Source organism: Rhipicephalus microplus, chromosome X (assembly GCF_043290135.1).
Source record: "Rhipicephalus microplus isolate Deutch F79 chromosome X, USDA_Rmic, whole genome shotgun sequence".
NCBI classification, from domain to species: Eukaryota; Metazoa; Arthropoda; class Arachnida; order Ixodida; family Ixodidae; genus Rhipicephalus; species Rhipicephalus microplus.
This window is the reverse complement of record NC_134710.1, coordinates 388,562,238-388,583,142: the sequence shown is the minus strand read 5'-3', so window position 1 is coordinate 388,583,142 and position 20,905 is coordinate 388,562,238. Positions and strand designations below refer to the sequence as shown.

The window sequence follows — 20,905 nt, the reverse complement described above, 5'->3', positions numbered from 1 at the left end:
ATAGACGGAGGATTCACAGATTACCGATAAAACCCTCCCCACTCGTCATCATTCACTCCGTGGATATGCAGTAATTTGTTTCTTCTTTGCACATGATCACGATATACGCGTATGTAACATGAGCGAACAAAGGAAATACAAATAAAGCCAAATCAGCCCAACAGGAATAACTCATTCAGGCAGCCAACGTGACAAAAGCAGTATATCGTTCCCTCTTGTTTATAGAGTGATGGGCAAAAGTAGAGATTAAAATAAGAGGTTCTGTTAGTTGTGGCTGACTCGACAAAAGCAGCATTTTTTTCCCAAAAAGAAGACTGGCCCCGAGCATGATAGTCTCTTTATTAGAGAAGAATATATTTTGTCGCTTTTTCTGCGTGCAGTCAAGTTGAAGCTGTGCAGATATAGTAACAATAATAATGATTTCATTTCTACCCATGCAAAGTCAATGGAATGGATCCGAATAAAAACGACTATCCGCTTGACTGCGATTTCACACCCCTATATATATATATATATATATATATATATATATATATATATATATATATATATATATATATATATATATCGGGCAGAGGCGAAGGCAGCAACAGAACACAAGATCTGATGAAAATACACATTACAGAATTAGGAATTACCAAATTTTCAAATACACTGCGTACAGGTGGCATTGGTAAAAAAATGTAATAAATTTATACACGAGCATAAATTAGAAATGACAAGAAACTAAAAGGCACAAACTACAAAATCTACGCACAGCCATGGTAACGTTCTCATCTGTATGTTCTTATATATATATTTTTTTTGAATTCTTGGCTCAAAAATTTGAAGACAGTTTTTTTTAATGCTAAGAGTGTTAATAAGATATTTGCGCAGTTGAAAAGGGGTGATATCGGCTCTGTCAATACCTGCGCTTTAAATATTCTGTTGAATAGTTATGGTAGCTGATAAGTTACGTTATGACGTCCATAGTTCTTGTACAAGGACGCATCGAGGGTGGTTATGTAGGTATTTTGGGGGATAAAATTTGTTGTAAGGTACTTCTGTAATAGTGGATAAAGTTTTTTTGTGTGTATGTTCGATCTTATAGTGGCGCGAAATCGTGTAAGTGCGTAGGTTGAAAACATTGTTAATTTCGCGCTCATTAAACAAGTGATGCGTTGTCTTTAGCGTTAACGTTGAAAGAGCCCATATATTCAGCCCTGGAGTACACCGGCTATGATATCGCGCATTTTGACTCAAAATTTCTGGTTTGAACATGACTTAAATATATCTTTATTAAATCTAAAGCACCTTCTTTAATACCACAAAGGTGAAATTTTGTAAATATTATGCCGTGTGCTATGAAGCCGAACGCTTTTTTAAGTTCTACTAAAATTCCTACCATGAACTTGTTCTGTTATAATTTATTCAGAATGTATTCTTTTTAATGAAGCAGAGTGATTTCCGCGGAGCGGTATTAATCCATACTAAGAAGCATTGATTATGTTGTGAGAGTGTGAAAACTTGTTCTTGCGTTTCAGTATAATTTTTCCCAAACATTTAGAAAAACACACGAAGAATACTAATTGGCCTGTAGTTGTCAAAGTCATTTTTGTTTTTTTTAAGGACAATTGTTATGCCATTTGCATAGTTGGAGGAAATGTTGTGGTTTGCAGGCATAAATTAAAGATACGCGTAAGTGGTGAACATATTAATTCCGTAAAATATTTCACTGGATAAATCTGTACGTTGTTTATATCACGTACTTGATAGCTCACGGAAAATGTATCTGTGAGTTCTCTTTCCCCTACTGGCGCTAGAAAACGTCGATGAACATCTGGCAATATGGGTAGATTGATAGGGGTAGAAGGACAATAGGGGTAGAATGATATAGTATGATCCCTAGCGAAGTACAAGCAGACTGTTTCGGCTAACTTTTCACCCGTGTAAAGCTCTTCTTTATGAATGATCTTGTCAAAAAGTTTATCATCAGGAAACTTAGTCTAGAGACCATATTTTTTTTCATAGTTTATCAGGATAGCTAAATGAATTTTGAATTGATTTTCATTATTACGCCTTGTCGGATTTCGGATATCTGGTTCTATAGCTTCTAAGCCCTTGGAATAGGTGTTTTTCTAGCTTAAAGTGCCCATTGTAAACATACCAAAATTTACCGAGAAATTTCTCTTAAGCCTCTCCTGCATCAGTTTCATTGAACAGATCATTCCATGACATGCTAGCCATTTCGCTATAGAAATTTTCAAGAACATAAGGTGTGCTGTATGAACCATTGAGGCACGTAAATTTTTGGGTGTAGGCTTATTCTTCCAGAAAAACAAATAAATGCCCTCGTGGTCACTCAAGTCACCACCGATTAATCCCGAATATATGGCAGAATTCTTAACGCTAGTAATAAACATGTAAAGCAGCGTTTCACAATTTGTAGTTATACGAATTGGAAGCAGAGTAACCAACCATACTGAAGCCAGAACTTCGTAACAGTACATTAAAATCAACGGTGTTTGCAGAATTAGACATCATATCTATATTCGAATATATATATATATATATATATATATATATATATATATATATATATATATATATATATATATATATATATATATATATATATATATATATATATATATATATATATATATATATATATATATATATATATATATATATATATATATATATATATATATATATATATATATATATATATATATATATATATATATATATATATATATAGATAGATAGATAGATAAATAGATAGATAGATAGATAGATAGATAGATAGACAGATAGATAGATAGATAGATGTGCAGGGTTTACGCCCCAAAACCACCATATGATTATGAGAGACGCCGTAGTGGAGGGCTCCGAAAATTCCGACCCTCTGGGGTTGTTTAACGTGCACCCGAATCTGAGCACACGGGCCTAAAACTTTTTCACCCCCTCGAAAATGTATGTATATATATTCGAATTATCACCTATGATATTGATATGAAGTGAAAGAAATATATGATTCAATGTAATCAAAAAATAAATCAGCATCTCCAATAGGTGGTCGGTAGAACCCAGAATAAACTGTATTATTTGCTAGTATGGAAACAACTTCAACGGCAGTAGATATGCAACAAATTTCCGGGAGAGATTCACGCTCAATTTTTTTAATGACTAAAATACTCCTCCGCTACAATCCACATCACGGCTAAGGGCTACTATTGATAATGAAGGCTAAAAGCTACTGCTAAACCCGTATTTCGATATAATAACAAAATCAAAATACAAGTCAAACTTGTAAAAAATTTGCAGATCATCAGTGTGATTGTTCAGTGATAATACATTCAAATGACAACATCTCATTCATGAGTCCACCAATCGCCAGGCATTCATGATACGGCGAATGTTGCAAGGCAACACGAATCTATATATTGTTAGCCATTATGACTTGACGCTCAGAGTCTTACATGTGCTCACGTGTCTAAGCCACAGTAAAATTGGCCGCCTGACTCGCGTCATTCACCACGTCGAAATTTGAGGTGGCGGTCATCATTGCTGCGGATGAAGATGCTCCCGTTGGCACGCCACACGTAACGGAAACCGCAATCGCGAGCCCATTGCCTGACAGTCTACAAAACCGTTCTTGCCCTACGTACAGTCACGCACCGTATCAGTTGCAACACGCTGTTTGTACTCAATATGACGCCAACGCAGCAATGTGACACCTACATTGAATGGTAAATTAAACTATCTCAATTAGGAGTACTTTCTCAACCATTTTAACGTTTGTCGGTGTTATTGTTCAGTATTGAAGACACTTTAACGAAAGCCAGCGCGTTGCAACTCATATTCAGCGCGACTGTGCATGTTTGCGTTCTTTTTCCTTAGTAATCACCTTTTCCGTGCAGTCACATGTTCTTCAGCTTTTGACGTTGGAAACCTATTGTAATGGCCGGGATCTTACTTGCCTTAGCTGGAAGGCGCTGATAAGCTTCAAGGTCAGGATAGCTGACCTTGGGGACTTCGATCAACCTTGCTACCTCGTTTATCTTTTGGAAAAGATTCTGAGGCTCTTGGGAAGTTTCCCACGAATTTCGAAGTTTTTTTTCCGCCGACGCATCTCTAGATCGAAGTTACAGATCGTCTGGCGTAGTTCCTCCTAATTTTTTAATATGTAGATAATAAAATTGTAGACATATGGTTAACCACCAGTTCGTGTCTTTATCAGAGATAGAAATGCTGTTTTTGTCGCATTAGCCACGTGTATGAGTTGACCTTGCTGGTTTTATTTGATTATGCAGATGCATCGTCGTCAGAGAGCTTAACTCAAACGCTCCGCAGCGGGTCCTGAAACGGTTTGATTGACGCCAGCGACGCGTAGCTTTGTGGCAGTTCTGTTGCCGATATGTTAACGATGCCTGACGACATATTATTCATAATAATTTATGGGGTTTGACGTCTTGAGACCACCGTATTATCATCAAAGATGCAGTAGTGGAAGCTCCTGATCTTCGACTACCTGGGGTCCTTAAATGCGTACCTAAAACACAGGCCTCAAGTATTTTCACCTCCACCAAAAATGCAGCAGCCATTGCCGGGGATCCAAGCATACCGAGTTGTAATCTTGGCAGCAGAGCCCAGCGCTTGGTCGCTGACATCAGTCTATCATATCTGTCATAATCATGCGCGCAAAAAAAAAAAAGAATAAGAGAGAAAAGAAAGACTCACTAGTTAGCGCTGTGTCCCGTCAGCTGCTTTCACAGTCTGTGGTTTTGTTGTACTACTGTAAGGATAATGTCGTACCTACTCTCCAACCAGGTTGCCATTTTGAAAGAGGGCGGGTGCTTGATCAGCCTTTTCATAAAAAAAAAATGCCGGTTCTAGCCCGTGATTGCGTATCCGCTGATGTAAACTCCACGTTAGGCAGATTGGAATAAATTAAAAAAAAAAAACTAGAGGGCGAGTTTGGCGTTATTGATTCGCAGCTCAGCAGTGCTCCCTGCATGCGCTTTGCTCACTTCCAGAACGTGAAAGCATCGCACTCGTATAGGCGGCTTTCGCACCGCTGAGAACCTACCACGTGTCAGGTTGGGGCCCGTAAGCCGAACTTCTCGAAACATGGGTGCGGTCTAAAGATCATTATACACTTATGTGGCTGCTGTGTTGAATGAAAACTTCTCTCTGTCTTTGGTTTGCCTGAGTGCTGCCGACAAGTGACCCCGCTTGCGCTTCCTCTCCACCCTCTTCACCGAGTAAGTACGCCTATGACAAGACACGTAGTGGGCGAAGTGGTCAACATTTATCATAGTTGTCCCTACAGTTGCTGAAAAAAGGGCTAACTTCACCACGCTGAAGGGTTGAGGGCGCGGGGTGAAGTTGTGACATTCACATTCGATCAACCCCAGTCAACAAAAGTACGCGAAACGTTTCTCAAACATCAACAAATTTTGATTTTACCGCTTGAGTGATTTGAATTTGGCGGGTTTTTATTCACGGTGTAAAAGTAATCACAACGTCACATCAACGCATTGTATAAAAACAAGTGAGTGTTTTATAAATAAACAATAGATTTGGTTTTAACGTTTATGTGTATAACGTGGAATAAAAAAAGAAGACAAAAAGACAACTTCCGGTAGAGCATCTTGCGTCGAGAGTCTGGCGCTCACGTCGCGCCATCTAGGGAATGCGAGTGCCATTCATAACATGGCGTTTTGGAGGGTGAAGGTTTCGAACTGTGGACTATTGCTATCTCATTTGCCTCGCCGGAACAGGACAAAATCAAGGAAATACGTCCAGGTAAGCAAGTTGAGCTCGTTTCCTTCTCGCCTGCATCTAAAACCGGGGCGGCCGCGAAAGCTGGGCGCTTCCGCGGCCGCTATCGGAGTAGCGTAGCTACGGAGAAAGCCGCTGCAGACGACGTTCGGCGCCCAGCATCGCGGGCGCTGTTTGTTTGTGTTTGTTGCGTATGTGCGTGTGGCCGTCGGCACACGCCGGGTGGTAGCTGTCATTCGTCGTGTGGCGCAAAACGTGCCAGCTTTTGACGCTTCTCGCTGCGCGTCATCAGCCACAACGGTCACGGCACCTCCGACCCGTAGAAGCCGCGCGAAACAGCGCGGACTCTGCCGGCTAAGGGCGCGGTTGGCTCGTCCGAGTAGTGCGCTGTTTGAAAAATCTGCGGAGGCCGGCGTCACCCGAAGACGAGAATAAATACCGAGCGCGTCGTCGTCATCCTCGCAGACTCCGCGCTCGTTTTCTGTGACGAGTTTACTGGCCAGCTCGGCACAGTGTTTACGTTTGCGGAGGAGGAATGCGACGTTTCGAGCGGTTTTGTAACAGCCGCGGGAGAGGCGGTTGCAGTCGTGCGTCGTGATCTGGAAAGCCGCGCACGTTGCTTTCGTGCTGAAAGGGGGAGGTTCATCGTTCACAGTGCTTCTCTCCCCGCAATGTGTTTTTTCCTGAGTCGCGCTGCTAGGCAGGCCGCGTTATTTTAGCGCTGTCGCAATGGAAACGGTTCTGCAACCCCGTCGATCCGTTCATCTCCGGTTCTCACTCGCATCATGTGTAACGACCGGATGTCATTCGGTGCGTGTGCAAGCGTATATTCACCGTGTATGTTTTTGCTCAGCGTACGCGCATGGAGTACACGTAACGTGCATCGCAGCGTGTTTGACAGGACGAGTCGAGTTCAATCTTTGCGCCGGCCGCTGTCGGTAATTCGCGCGTCGGATTGCGTGCCGCTCAGGGCGTTTGTCAGAGCAGCAAAGAAGTGACAGGCTTGTCCATTTTGGCCCTGTCAAACACAAGCAAAAACTTTGACAGTGTGGTCAGAACCTTAATACAACGTTCTCGTTCAAGGCTGTTGTCTCGACGTTCTGACATTGAAATACAAGTCCATCATGCTACGCTCGGTGTCGTACGCAGCTTCGCGGAGGCATGCCATACGCGCCGCTTTGCGTAACGACACTGACGTTTTTAGAATACCGTTTGCGGGCGTAGTGGGTGCCATAGAATAGCGTTTGCCCTGCTGCAAACCGCAACGCACGATCTCAGTGACACCGTATAGCATCGAAACCAGCGTCTGGGGGCCGTGATCGCCGCACGCTATTTCGGATTTTCTGTGCGCGGGCGGCGAACGCAAGCTCGCGTTACGACGCATGCGCAGTGCCAGCGACCGCAGCGCAAGGGCTTGCGGTGCGCTGTTCTAAAACTTCCTAATAAATTAAAGCACTCGCTGTAGTATACGTTTCAAGCACTTCGCAATGTTTGCAACATCGTTTCTTATTGCACCTGCATTGCGGCTTCGTCGAAGTTCATGTTATTCGCGATTCGTCGGTAGTTTTCGGCGTCGTCTTTCTTGTGCAAATCTCATATTGAGTGGAAAAAGGAAATTGGGTGTCCGATTTCTTCACTTAAGCAGCTATAAGTCACGATGATGCGTTTATTCAGTCAGCCTGTACACGGTCACAGGCGCAATGCCTTGCCCTATTTAAACTAATGAACTCGGTACTTATAGATATCAATTAGGAGTGGGGCCTGCTGACGCGTTGTGATTAAGTGGAAAGGCATCGGGGACGCACGGAAGGAAAGTATTTGTGAAAAACCGATAAGTGTAAGAGACCCTACTCGAAGAAAGCAAAACACATACATATACAGTGGACATTTGTGTGTTCCTTTCCTCTTATAGGGTCCTGCGCGCTCTGAATTTCCCCTAATATGCGGTACCTCCATCTATCCATAATATATGTTTGAGTAGCAAAAATGTGATCTATAAGTTTGAGTGGATGCACCTTAAAGCCAGGTTTAATGTGATATTCATAATAAAAGTTTTCATTCTCTGAAATAATAATGAGCCATACACGTATAGACGTATATGTCCACATTAGGCGGTGTGGATCGCGTGTGTTGATATGGGACAGCTCGTTAAATATTATGTCTACCGGGTGCCTCTTTGCACTCACAAGAACACCGTTGACAGCCTCCTCAGTGCGTTTGCATGTAACAAGAAGCTCCGTTTAACAGATTATTTCGCCGGCCTGACAATGCCGTCGACGTTTGCGGTGCGAATAGCGCATTAGTCAGATTTCTGCCGTTTACTACGCACGCGTTCGGCCGCTGCAGAAAGCGTGTATGTCCAATATCCGACCATGGTCGGCAGTGTTCTCGCGACAAGGTGCGCTTTGTAACTGTTTATGACGGCGTACGGGCACACAGAAGTGAATGCGTCTCCCGTTGGAAAGTTCAAACGAGAGGTTTAATATTGTTCGGTTCACCGGTTGAACAGGTCGTTAGTGTAACTCGCATTCACGTGAATGTCATGTGAACGACGCCTCGGAACAATGACCTCGTCTCTGAACAAAAACATTGCGAGGCAGCTTTCCTGCATTGCGCCGGTATAGCGATACGAGTCGGCTCGCCCCCACTAATGGGTACGTTTCCATCGCCGTGGCCGAGAGCTGCGTTCAGAGGCGCGCGGCGTCATTCTGGCCTGGAACGCATGCCTGCTGCCTCCTACGCCGCCTTACCGAGCCGCTCGCGACTTGAGGAATGACGAAGACGCCTCTTGCGCGCCGCTTTCCCCGCGTGCGGAAATAAGATTCCCTAGGCGGCGTCACCACCCATGACGCGCGCTCTTTCCGTGGTGCAGTCTTCGCCGGTTTTGAGTGTAACCGCGCGATACAGCAGTAGTCAAAGCAAACTGCGGGGCTCGTCTAGACACTTGGGAGGCGGTATTGGGAAGCGCCCGTGAATTACATGTCATAACCAACCCGCACTGGCTTCGAAAACGTTCCATGCAGCGAGCCTAGTGCGACTTCAAGAGGGTGTGCAACGTTTATCGGCATACATATACGGCAATAGTGGAGACGGGGGCTCTCGTTCTTAACCCTCTCCCAATGGATAGCGCGTTGGGCTGGTGTGAGGTATAGACGTAAGTCATTGAGAGGACACCCCGTGCAAAGGCGCCCCTCTCCATTTTACAAACATTATATTAGAACTGCTTCACAGTGAACTATAACGCACTTACGGTATCTGTAAAACTGACTGTGAAACCTGAAGGCCTTCGAAAGAGCAGAGTGAACGCTGCTTTCTGAAATGCTACGGGTTCACGTGATGCGAAGGATTTATTATGCTGCATGCGTTAAAATTGTAAGGTAAATAATCCCCGATCGTCTACCTGTTGTCCACGATTTGGCGGAAGTTATTTACAGTGAAGTATGAACCCGCTTGCTCGATTACGGTCTTGTTATCTTCAACAGATGCTGCTCGGTTTCCAAGCGCAGTTTTAACTTGCTTCAGGAATAAAAGCTGTGCTTATAAAAACAAAATGACCGCCATGCCAACATGTGTTCGTCCTCTTGATTTTTATTGGTAGACGCCAGTGGTTACAGCATAGAACAAAATACATCTTCGTTCACACTGTTCCCTTGGTTTTCAGTCAGCCTGTCTAATTCAGGCAAAAAAATGAGTTAGCGCACATGTTTGTCTTGGCAGTGCACTTTAGGATATTTCAATCATTATCAATGCACTTTTGAGTTGTAAGAGGTTCCTTTAGTTAAGTTGACTTTTTTATTTCAAGTTTTATTGTTGGGAGTTGAATACAATAAATTTATCTCGTTTTATTGCGACTGTACGAGGAGATTCCCGTCCAAGTACGGCCTTCATTGCAGCGCACCTCTCCCTTCTTTCGCGCTACCAAGATGAACTTGCCAGCTCGGATTTGTATTTGCTGTATAGCGTCACTGAAGGTCCCATAGGACGTAGTCGCGCTCCGAAATCGGTCGAATATACAGGCAATATATTTCACAAGTTCCAAATTCGCGTGCGAACATCACAGATTGCTTTGAATGGCCTAGCTTATTCATAATGACATTGTTCAGTGTTAATTGCCCATAACAGAGCTCCTGTTCTTTTCGGCTACAATTATAGTCTTCGATTAGTAATTTAAACAGAGTGGCTATTGCTAGCTCTGGCTCCTGTTGAAGTCCACCCAACGGCGACCCTCGCAAATACGCACGCCCCTATATATGCTTATATATGGCCAGATATAACTTATATATGGGCCATGTATGGCGTTTCCGTAAGGGACCCTTTGCAGCAGGGTGCCGCTGCAAGTGGCGGCGTGAAAATATAGTGTGACGCGTGATCCTGTGCCTGCCCCGCTTTCAACGCGCATTTTGCCCGTGCATATTGTTTCAAGTTGAAGGGGTCGGGCTCATTTGCACACACAATGGTGCCTTATCTAGCTCGTTCACTTCGCTGAAACTTCGCATCACTCGACGAGGGACAAGAAGAGGGTTGCGCGGTGCGTACATTCAACTCGACCCTGCCGTTTGAAACAGCAACATCAAGCTTATGTCTTGATAGTGGCACGTGACAGGTGAGACCGGGTAAAATATAAGAACGCTTGTTGGCGGCAACGATTGTTTGTGAATTTCAAGTGAGGCTATTCATCACACAGTGCCGGAAAAGGGTTGAGTGACGCAATACTTATCACTCTTTGCGATACGAGAGCCTTGTACCGTCACGCGTGTTGTATCATTCCGATCTGTAAATAAATCCGAGTCAGCAGCAAAGCTTTCGCAGCGTCTGCATTCGCGGCCGTGCTATATCATGTTGCCGCGACCTGTTGTGCACGGTCATCCTTGACTCACTCGTTACTGGATGATTCGAATTTAGATGTTCCCGCTATGGCCGTTTCGCTGAACAGTTTAGCTCGTGAAGCACATCCGTACACATTTAGACTTTACACGGGCGTGAGTGTGTAACCTCCGAGAGTATAATTGTTTGCGAAGGGCGGTGTCGTCATCAAATGTAACCTTTTCCCGTTCGTTTAACCTGTTTCGGGTGCGCAACACGGCATAGGTATATCGTATACAGGATGAACTGAATGAAGTGTCGTGGGTTTTTCTCGTTTTTGAACGTTTGCCAGTACGGAAAATGTGCCTTCATCGTCACTCTCGAGCGTGCGCATTTAACGGTCTGTGCAGTGGGTGCGGTTTTCCCTGTGCTGTTACTCTTCAAGCGTGACAAGCTTTACTTTATCAGTTTTTAAAATGATCACATCAGGACCTGAAGAGGGCGCATCAAAGGTAGCTAGAGCTGGGCGTATACAATAGAAGGCAACCAAAACAATCATGCGTTTTCGATATTCTCTTGCGACACGGGGAGGTCGAGCCTATACGTAGGAGCAGCCCGGGATCCTACCCCTATAAAACGGGAGTGGAATACTTCAGGACCCCAATGAAGTTTTTCATCCATCTTTCATCTTGCGCCACGATTTTAATCTTTGCGGCTCTTCGTATTGCGTGGAAGCCACATAAATTATATGTGCAAGGGAATTTTTTTTTCGCAGACCTGGCAGGTAATCGAGCACGACTTTGCAACCACAGTCGTCGCCATCTTCGTGTTTGCATTGAAAACATCTCGGACACCAACCATTTGCGTCGTGCGGCACATACGGGTTCGTGCACATAGTGCCTTCGTGGTTTTTCCATACCGCGATCGGTTCGTGACGGATATAGTCCACCTGTCTTATATGCTCGTTTGCGGCAACAGCTGCTTGTACAACTCAGACGAGGGTATATAAAGCTTTCGAAAATGCTCGCATCACGACGACTTTTAAATAAGTATGTAAAAACTGGCGAGTCGGATTATATATTCGTGCTGAATAGCGATAAGTAACTGTGACAGACGAAATATTTGTAATTTCTGTACATGAACTGCAAACTTAATCGTTTCAATCAGTCTCGCTATACAACATTACTTCACCCGCACCTTTTGCAACACGGGATGATACTCCCGTATTGCAAAAGGGGCGGGTGACTTGTATATGTAAACTAAGCTACGCCCTGGTACATATACCAGAGTAGCGTTGTTTACAATTCATATTACTCACCCTGTATGCGCTCCGAGGAAAATGATTACCTGGCTGTCAACTTTTTTTTTTTTGTGGGGCCTGAAATGTCACATATATGACTCCCTTTAAAGATAGACCTTAACTCTCTCTCGGAGACTTTGGGGGGTCATTATACTTCCTTTGGGGAGTAGTGGGAGGAGTGACTCTCCAAAAGTGATTTGACGGGTGTCTTCAAAGAGAGTTATACAATATGTGGCAAGACAGGCCCCACGAAAAAGTGACAGGTGATCTATCCCTCCTTTTGTTATTCTTTAAATGCACGTTAGAGCACCAAACGCCCCCAATCGCCAGCCTTTCGCGAAACGCTGCGGCATCAGTAGAGGGATGTTCTCGCCAATTATTTATATGCGGTGTATTGCGCACTTTCGTCTGCGGATCGTGTGATTTAGTGCCCGTTTCGTGTCTTACTTGCATTGTAGGTAGCTGCAATGGGCTATTAATGCTGATGAATTTAAGAGAATTTTCATCCCTGTCAAGTCAACGATGTCCTTGAAAAGTGCAATGGGAGGGAGCGTACGAGGAGCGACGCATCTGCTTTCTTAGCTAGCCGTAGATACGTGTTTTCTGTTGTTGTTGTTGTTGTTGTTGTTGTTGTTGTTGTTGTTGTTGTTGTTTTTCATACGCCGACGTCCCACAGCACTGAATAAACGTGGAGAAGCTGCGTGGGCAGGGGCGAATCCAGCCTCTTAATTCAAGGAGGTCGGAAGGAGGGTCCCGACTTCCTAAAATATTTAGTAGTTACTATCATCACAAAAACCCCAATCACAACATAAATACTGCTCACACTGCTCCCTCTCATCTGTCGTAATCGGGGATAGGAGGGCGACGACAAGCGCTTAAGGGAGGGTGCTGACACAGGCTTTGGTGAGGGTCCTCCTCTGGTTCCGTCACTGTGCGTGGGTGGGTGACGTCACTTGAAAGCTATAGTGGTTTTCTTACCACGGCTTTATTTCGACACTTCGAAGTTAATTTAGCCGTGCGTATATATCACGTCTGCTGTGCCACACTGAGCCCTTTTATGGGGGCGAACTCGCTCGATCACATTCGTGGACCCCATTTTCGAGGCATACACGCGGTGATTGATTGATCGTCTAGTCGCGCAGATAACAGGCGTTGCTTTGAATGGCAACGATGGACTAACGAGGGTGATGAAAGCGCTCTCCGAACTGTAATCCGATCGGTAATATGGGGGAGGGGGGGGGGGTCAATGCTTTAGTATAGCGAGCAACCATACGTGTTTCCATTTTCTTGTTTTTTTATTTTACTTGCCGGTAATACCCCAGGTGTACAACTGTTCCGCCGCTTGAGAAAAAAAGGGGCGTCCGAACAGAGCGTTTGACGATACCTACTTTGATGAAATGCGAGATGAGCCGCGACGTGAGGCCGAATGAAAGCACAATCGGGATATCGCTGCCAGGGTTTCGAATGGCGGAGACTCCGCCGGGGAATAAAGACTCCGCCGGGGAATATTTTGGGGAATAAAGTGTACTTGTTCAATGCTGCAAGATGAGAAATGCGTCTGCAGTTATTACAGTCGGTGCCTTCTGGCGTCGTTTTTGTTCAGTCGTTTACGTGTTTGAAGTATGCGGGGTCATTGTTTTCTGGATCATTGTTGTCGTTCTTTTCGAGAAAGAAAAAAAAAACTGACAAATTGGACGCAATTGCTGTCTTGCAGCCGTAAGTTTGGGATTATTGTGGTAACTTTCTAGCGCAGGACGTTGCTTTCTTTGTTTGCCTGCACCTGTCTGTTGCAGACTAGAGTTCGATGCGTTCCAGGCTGCAAAGACTTGAGGCGGTCATTCCGAGTAAGCCTGCGTCTCTGAGTCCATGAAAAGCATGTATGGCAGTATTTGCTCGTTTTCAGTGTGCTCGTTTTGCGAAGCCGCTCGCGCCCCCCAACCGGCGGTGCCGTTTGGGTCTGCCCCTTCATCCACTGACCGCTTGTTTGCACCGTGCTTCGCGCTGAAGCCTTCGCCGTCGCCGTGCACATTCCGTTGTTAGCAAACACAGAGGGCCGGCAACGACCCTGCTCTGTCTTCACCTGATGGTTTATATTCTGCATAAAAAGTTGCATTTGTGGTTTTCTTGTGGTCTGCTGTGTATTTCGTGCAGTCGCTGCTGTCTGTGGTTTGCCTTTCGCTTTTCGACTTTTTGTGCAGAGCGCCATGTTTGTCGTATACACGCTGTAGCCTTTGCACCGCTCTTCACCGAGAAACCCATCAATGAAATGTCGTACGTATCGCGCTCTTTTGCTCGCCTATTGCTTTTTTTTTCTTATCTACATATTGGTGCAGACAACGGGCTGGAGAAAAGCCTCAGTGAAACAGCGTAGTTGAGTGCATTCATTAATGTCAACATGTGATCGCGCTTCTTGCGAATCAGTTCTGTGGAATCCCTCAAAACCGCGGAATGGTTAAGAAAGAAAAATGTAAAACTCCTATGTATTTCCTTGTGGGGTTGTGCTGCGAACGACGGATAGCCGATTTCCCTCTTGCCGCTCTCGCTTTTTTTCTGCAAAAGAAAAAAAAGCACATTGTGCATGCTGACGAGCAAAGTATTCTGTTAGTAGCTCCGCCAATATTGCGTGGGAAAGGCTATACACACAGAACGAAATTCCAGGTGTGTGCCTACCGCTGTAGTTTGAATTTAGAGCAAACACCGCCTATAGCGTAGCGGTGCTCCCGAAGTTACGGCCTTTCAGTTCGCAATTGTCGTATCGTATACAACTGGCCAATTAGCAGTAAACGATGCTGGTTACGGATGTCGCCTCGCATCGTCTTCTTCCCTCGGTAATGGACTACGTATATGCGTTAATTCGCGCGTTGCTTATTTCGACGTTGATTTTCGGTTCAGCACGCTGCGTCGCCTGTGAAGTCTTGCGCTTTACGGCACATCTTGTTAATAGTTTTTTTTTTCCGCATAGCTTTTCGCAAGGTCTTAGCATGTTGAACACGCAACTAACGGCGCAAACGTTTTACGCCACACTAAAACTGTCTACTGGGTGTAACGAAAAATACGGCCGCTGTGCCCTTTTATGCTAATTGGACGTCATCCGCGCAATGCAGGGGGCGTGTTTAACGTCCCTATCGGGGTTTTCTTTTTTTTTTTTTTTTCGTTTCTTGTCGGGTTCTCTCGGACAGTTCGATAGTGGCTGCCGCCTTGCGAAATAGCGCGTGCCTCAGGTCGCGAACTATGCGCGCGCGTGCGAGTGAAATTGTCGTACACGCTGTAATGAAGCGAAAAAAAAAAAAAAAGGTTGGGTCATACTCTTCTTGTGCCAGCAGTCCATCTACATTCTCCATTGTTCCCTCGACGGCACATAAACATTGCGTGGGTTTGCCGGGATGAAGACGAAGACAACTGGGTACTATGTTTTATTTTATAGCAATTCAGGAGCTGCCCCCCCCCCCCCCCCCCCCCCCCGATGCGTTGCTTCCGATTCCAACGTGCGCATTGAATGTGCAGGCTAATGAAAACATCTGAAAAAATTGTATTTGTGGAAAAGGTGGTTCTCCTTTTTAATCGGTATGAGGCTCGATGCTGGGACCGTTTCTTTCTTTCTTTCTTTCTTTCTTTCTTTCTTTCTTTCTTTCTTTCTTTCTTTCTTTCTTTCTTTCTTTCTTTCTTTCTTTCTTTCTTTCTTTCTTTCTTTCTCGGTTCTTTACGTGTCAATACTATAGGCCGTGTGCTCAGATTTGGGTGCACGTTAAACAACCCCTATTAAAAGGACGTCTACTTAGGACAGGTAATAACCGCGGAGGCGGACCACGATAGAAGTAACTAGAAAAGCACATTCAGCAAGCACTTTCGAATCATGACTGGTAGATTGCCACTATCCCTCAAGAAAAAAAAACATATAGCAGCTGCACCTTGCCGGTACTTACCTACAGAGCAGAAACCTGGAGGCTTACAAAGAGGATTCAGGGAGGAAATCGGGATTAAGGATGTCAATGTTGAAATAAAGAAGAAGAAATGGACAAGGGCCGGGCATGTAGCTTGTATGGGCAGGATAACCGCTCGTCATTAAAGATAACTTACTGGTTTCCCAGAGAAGGCAAGCGAGTTAGGGGTAGAAAGTTAGGTTGGCAGATGAGATTAGGAAGTTTGCGGGTATAAAGTGGCAGGAGCAAGCACAGGACCGGGTTAACTGGCGGTACATGGGAGAGGCCTTTGTCCTGCAGTGGACGTAGTCAGGCTGATGATGATGATGATGATGATGAAAACCCATGTGGTCGAAATTTCCGGAGCCCTCCACTACGGCGTCTCTCATAATCATATGGTTTTTTTTTTTTTGGGACGTTAACGCCACATATTAATATTTACGTGTCTATAGCACGCGTTCGTATAGGCAGCCGAACTGTCTATCTCACCGCTTGTTCGCGCTCTCAAAATATTAGTTTTCCGTTTTATTTTTTAAGGAAACGTGGTCGGCAGCACTAACGTTCTCCTCAAACTCGTTTCATTATTTCTTTTTATTTTCTCCCTGACCCTTATCTCTTAATATGAGAATGCATACTTCCCGATATCAGCCTGGCCTCGTTGCCCGTAAACGCGTGCTATGCAACGCCCCGAACAAAATGAGCCCGGCCCCGCCGCGGTGGTCTAGTGGCTAAGGTACTCGGCTGCTGACCCGCATGTCGCGGGTTCGAATCCCGGCTGCGGCGGCTGCATTTCCGATGGAGGCGGAAATGTTGTAGGCCCGTGTGCTCAGATTCGGGCGCACGTTAAAGAACCCCAGGTGGTCGAAATTTCCGGAGCCCTCCACTACGGCGTCTCACATAATCATATGGTGGTTTTGGGACGTTAAACCCCACATATCAATCAATCAAAACGAGCCCACGAAAGGAATGCAAGCCGCGAACTCGGCCTCTCCGGTCACGTAATACCTACCGGACTGTACACGTGTAACTCTTATCGTGCTGTAAGTGGCTATATGTGTGCGCCGCTTACTTATAAAGGACGGCCAGGGACATGTTTGGGGCTGAAGCATTACTGCTGGATTCTCTCTTTCGCTATATATCCATATATACTGGCTGTCATTCGTCCTTAACAGGTCCTCCGGGAAAATAACATCCCGGCCTGTCATGACTCGACGCGCGCGCGCACTCTCATGCAGCGGCGTATCTGTTTGCTGGGCCACTCGAGAAATATTTTCAACAGCGAGCATCCGTTGTTGTGGGTGGCTGAGCGCCTCGTTTTATTATTTTTTTTGTACAAACATGCAAGCAAGCGTGCACACGCTGTGCGCGTAGCCCCTTCTCTGTCGGTGCGCGGGTCATGTTTGCGCGATAAGCTTCCCGCCGGAAGTTTGCACAGCGGAGATCTTTCCCAAGAGGACGTTGTTTGGCATCCACATGTTTAGGAGCAGTGCGCGAGCGACTGCAATATATATATATATATATATATATATATATATATATATATATATATATATATATATATATATATATATATATATATATATATATATATATATATATTCAGTGGGTCAGTGGGAAAGATCAGTGGGTCTGGTACGTATAAGAAAAGAACCTGGTACATGTACGAGAAAGCAAGCAGTTCCTTTATCGATTTACATTTTGACCGTGGCACGGCCTTCGTCATATATATATATATATATATATATATATGCCAGTTATGACGTAGTGACGTCATAATTGGCAAACATTGAAGGTTTGGTTCTGAAGAACAGAACTCTGCTTTTCACGCTCGGGGGCGACATTGATTTTCCTATTCTACTATGCGAAACGCAAAAATGGGCTTAAGGAACCGCTGTATAGTGCTTTGAATGAAATGTGCTGAAGTCAAAATTTAAGCTTTGGTTTCGAAAATTGAAGAAAAAGTACAAAAAGAAGAAATGGTACACGCCCCCTTGTAGATGTGCACCAGTAACGTATCAATGCATCTGCTAAATGCGCCAGCTGTTTACAAGTATGTGTGCGTGTTTATTTCGCACTTTACGTGGCGTTGGTAGATCGTTTGTTGGAACTTTGTGAAAGTTATTTGCATATTTTAGAGACGCTACGTTTCCAACAAGAAAAGTGTCGCCATATACTGCATACCCAGCTTTTCTCTCTCCCTCTCTCTCTCTCCATCACTCTCGCAAGCTTCGCCTGCTATATTCTTATGGTGCGGGTGGAGGCTTCACTTTTTCTGACTCAATGATAAGCGAGTGCGCGGATTCCCATCAGGCGCTAAATCATTGTGCAAACAGTTTTCTGCAACTGCGCTGTTGGAACTATCAAACGTTCGGTGTGAACCTCGAATGTATATCTGATGCATTCGCTATACCAAAAACAGTCCTTGATCGCCGAGGCACTACTGGGCAAAAGTAACAAGGGAACAAAGTGAAACAGACCCAGCTGTCGCGTTATTTCATATCGAAGTTTCGTTGCCCTTATAGCTTTGTTTCCGTCAGCTTGTGCAATGGAACTTAATTAAGGCATGTTTCCCGACAAAAGGCGCACCAAAGCGTCGTGAATACAGCGTTTTCTTGCGATTGAAGCAGTGCATGGACGATATACACGCAGTCCGCCTCGGTGGAACAGCTGCTGGCCCGAAGGTCACGGGCGCGATCCCTGCCGCCGCGGTCGCATTTAGATGGAAGTGAAACGCCAGAGGCGCTTGTACTGTGCGATGTCAGCGCACGTTAAGTAAAACACCGGGTGGTCGAAATTTCCGGAGCCCTCCACAACGACGTCGCCCATAATGAAATCGTGATTTTGGGACGTTAAACGACAACAGTTATTACACGGTTAATATTACGTATTTCATTTACCACTGCCACCTTCCATGGGCCGTTGAACGCTCGTTTTTTTTCTATTTTTGGATATCGCGACGCGAATGAACCAGTTCCTGGAATATTCGTGCAATTTTTAGGCGTATGCGTTTGCTGCATGATTACTCGTTTAGTTCTTGGATACAAGGCAAGGTAAATAGCCCAACTTGGTGGCACCGAAACCGACCGTCAATCAAGTTTCCTCCTGCGACAGAAGTGCCAAAATGCATAGCGTAGTGAAAGAAAGGGCCAAAATTAGGCAGTCGAGCTAAACATGTTGGTCGCGACGTTGCATATTTCACATTAAAGACGCGAGATTATCTATTATCTGGAAGGTGCCAAGTGCGCATGCTCTTGATGCGATTAGTGATGAACCTCGAAGCGTGTTCTAGGCCTAGCTTATATACCGACACTTATTGGCCAATGACAGCGAAACAGGTCCGATGAGGTAAAGCCCTCTGGCCAGTGCACGGTGCCTATTGAGTCTTCTTTACCGCGCTTTGTGTGATTTGCACACGCGTGCTCGTGTATTTAGTATGCGCGCCCACGTTCATCCGCTTTCGTGGCTGTGTGCGCGCATCAAGCGCGGATCTTGCATGCCGCGGCCGGTGAGACGAAACGAGAAGGCGCACTCACGCTACGCGGCGTGCACGTTGCTGACCCGCGGCCCGAAATACTCACGTTCTGCGCTCGCTGGGCGGCGAACTCGCTTCTTCCGCCGCGCGCCCCGTGTATATATAACCGTTATGGCAATCCTTCCCTTTCTTTTGCTCTTGCTTTTTCTCTCTGAGCAATGTTTAATGCACTTACTCTACTGTAACGTGCGGTAGCCACCGATCGACAGCAGGGCTCGAAATGGGGCGTCGTTCACGTTCTTTCTCTCTCTGCGGCCCCTGTCGCAGTAAGTGTAGTGATAGATAGATAGATAGATAGATAGATAGATAGATAGATAGATAGATAGATAGATAGATAGATAGATAGATAATCAAATGGTGGTTTTGGGTCGTTAAAGGCAAACTCCGGCGATTTTTCGACCATGTCAAGGTGGTGGTGCTTTTATGTTCATGAGACATTCTTGTCACGAGCCCAATAGCTAAAATGGTCAGGAAATTTGAAAATAATTTTTTAATAAGCAAACATGTGCAAAGCCGAAACTGAAACCTGACCGGACGCCCTGTCTGCGTATGACGTACTATTTGGTAAGAACTGGAGGCGGTATGCTGGTCCCGAGGGCGCGTAGTATGAAAACTGCAAAAGCCAGACCAGCGAAGCGCCGGACAAACTCCACAGAGGAAGGAAGAAAGCTTTCCCGTGCTATACCGGTGCCAAAGACTGACGCTGTCGCTTTATGGACAGCACAATAAACGCTGTAGTGGCCGAAGTAGCAATGCCATCGGCTGCGTCACTTTGGTTCACATGCCAAACATGACGTCACAGAGACAGTATTACCAATAATTCTGGCAAGCGAGGTGAGCTTTTTGAGGCAATCTTTAAAACTCATTTGCAAACAATCAACGCATCTCTCAAGCCTGTAATTAGGCATAAATGACGGAAATGTGCAAAGGAACGTACCCAGCGAATTTCATTGAGATCTATTAACCTCGAAAAATTGCCGGAGTTGGCCTTTAAACCCCACATATCGATCAATGTATCTAAAAAAGTAGCGCGTTATGAACTGATTGTCGCCTTTCGGAGGCTTCCTCATAATGAGCAGCCCATAGCATTTCATCTTTGTCGTTGCGTACAGTATCACTTTAAAAATAGTACAGTTTTTGAACTTTAGATGCCAACCGGTGAATAGTTTACTCAATGAAGCGCGGGCACAATGTTGCAGCTGCAGCCGACGAGTACATTTGCTCGGATTAGATGCAATCTATAATGCGGACAATACCTTGCCACCACTGTACTTTTGCTTCTAGTATATTCTATACTTAATGCACACTTGTTATAACGCACAGGTAAGCTTTAAAATATTACATCAAAATAAAGTATACGAATTAGACAGCGTGCAACATCGTCGCTCTTGTCCGCTTTTTTTCCGGCGCATTTGCGCATACGTATGCACAAGGGAAAGGGCAGCGCAGGGGGGCGCGATGACGTTATTGCCAATGAACGTTAACGTTGGTTATTGCTGTGGACAATGAACTGTATACGTACGCAAGCTACCGTATAGGGCGGCATTCTTACGCAGACGTTCGATCGCTGTCTCACCTTCT

The 20,905-nt window shown here is 45.1% G+C and overlaps 1 protein-coding gene across 1 annotated transcript in view; it reads left to right on the top strand.

Moving 5' to 3' along the window:
* The first annotated feature begins 5,662 nt into the window (after positions 1-5,662).
* MCU (mitochondrial calcium uniporter) overlaps positions 5,663-20,905 on the top strand; it is a 298,312-nt gene continuing 283,069 nt past the window's right edge. Inside the window, exon 1 of the mRNA XM_037413340.2 lies at positions 5,663-5,793. Within this exon, the coding sequence (XP_037269237.1) occupies positions 5,701-5,793 (93 nt within the window). The 5' untranslated portion in view covers positions 5,663-5,700. The remainder of the gene's footprint in view (positions 5,794-20,905) is intronic.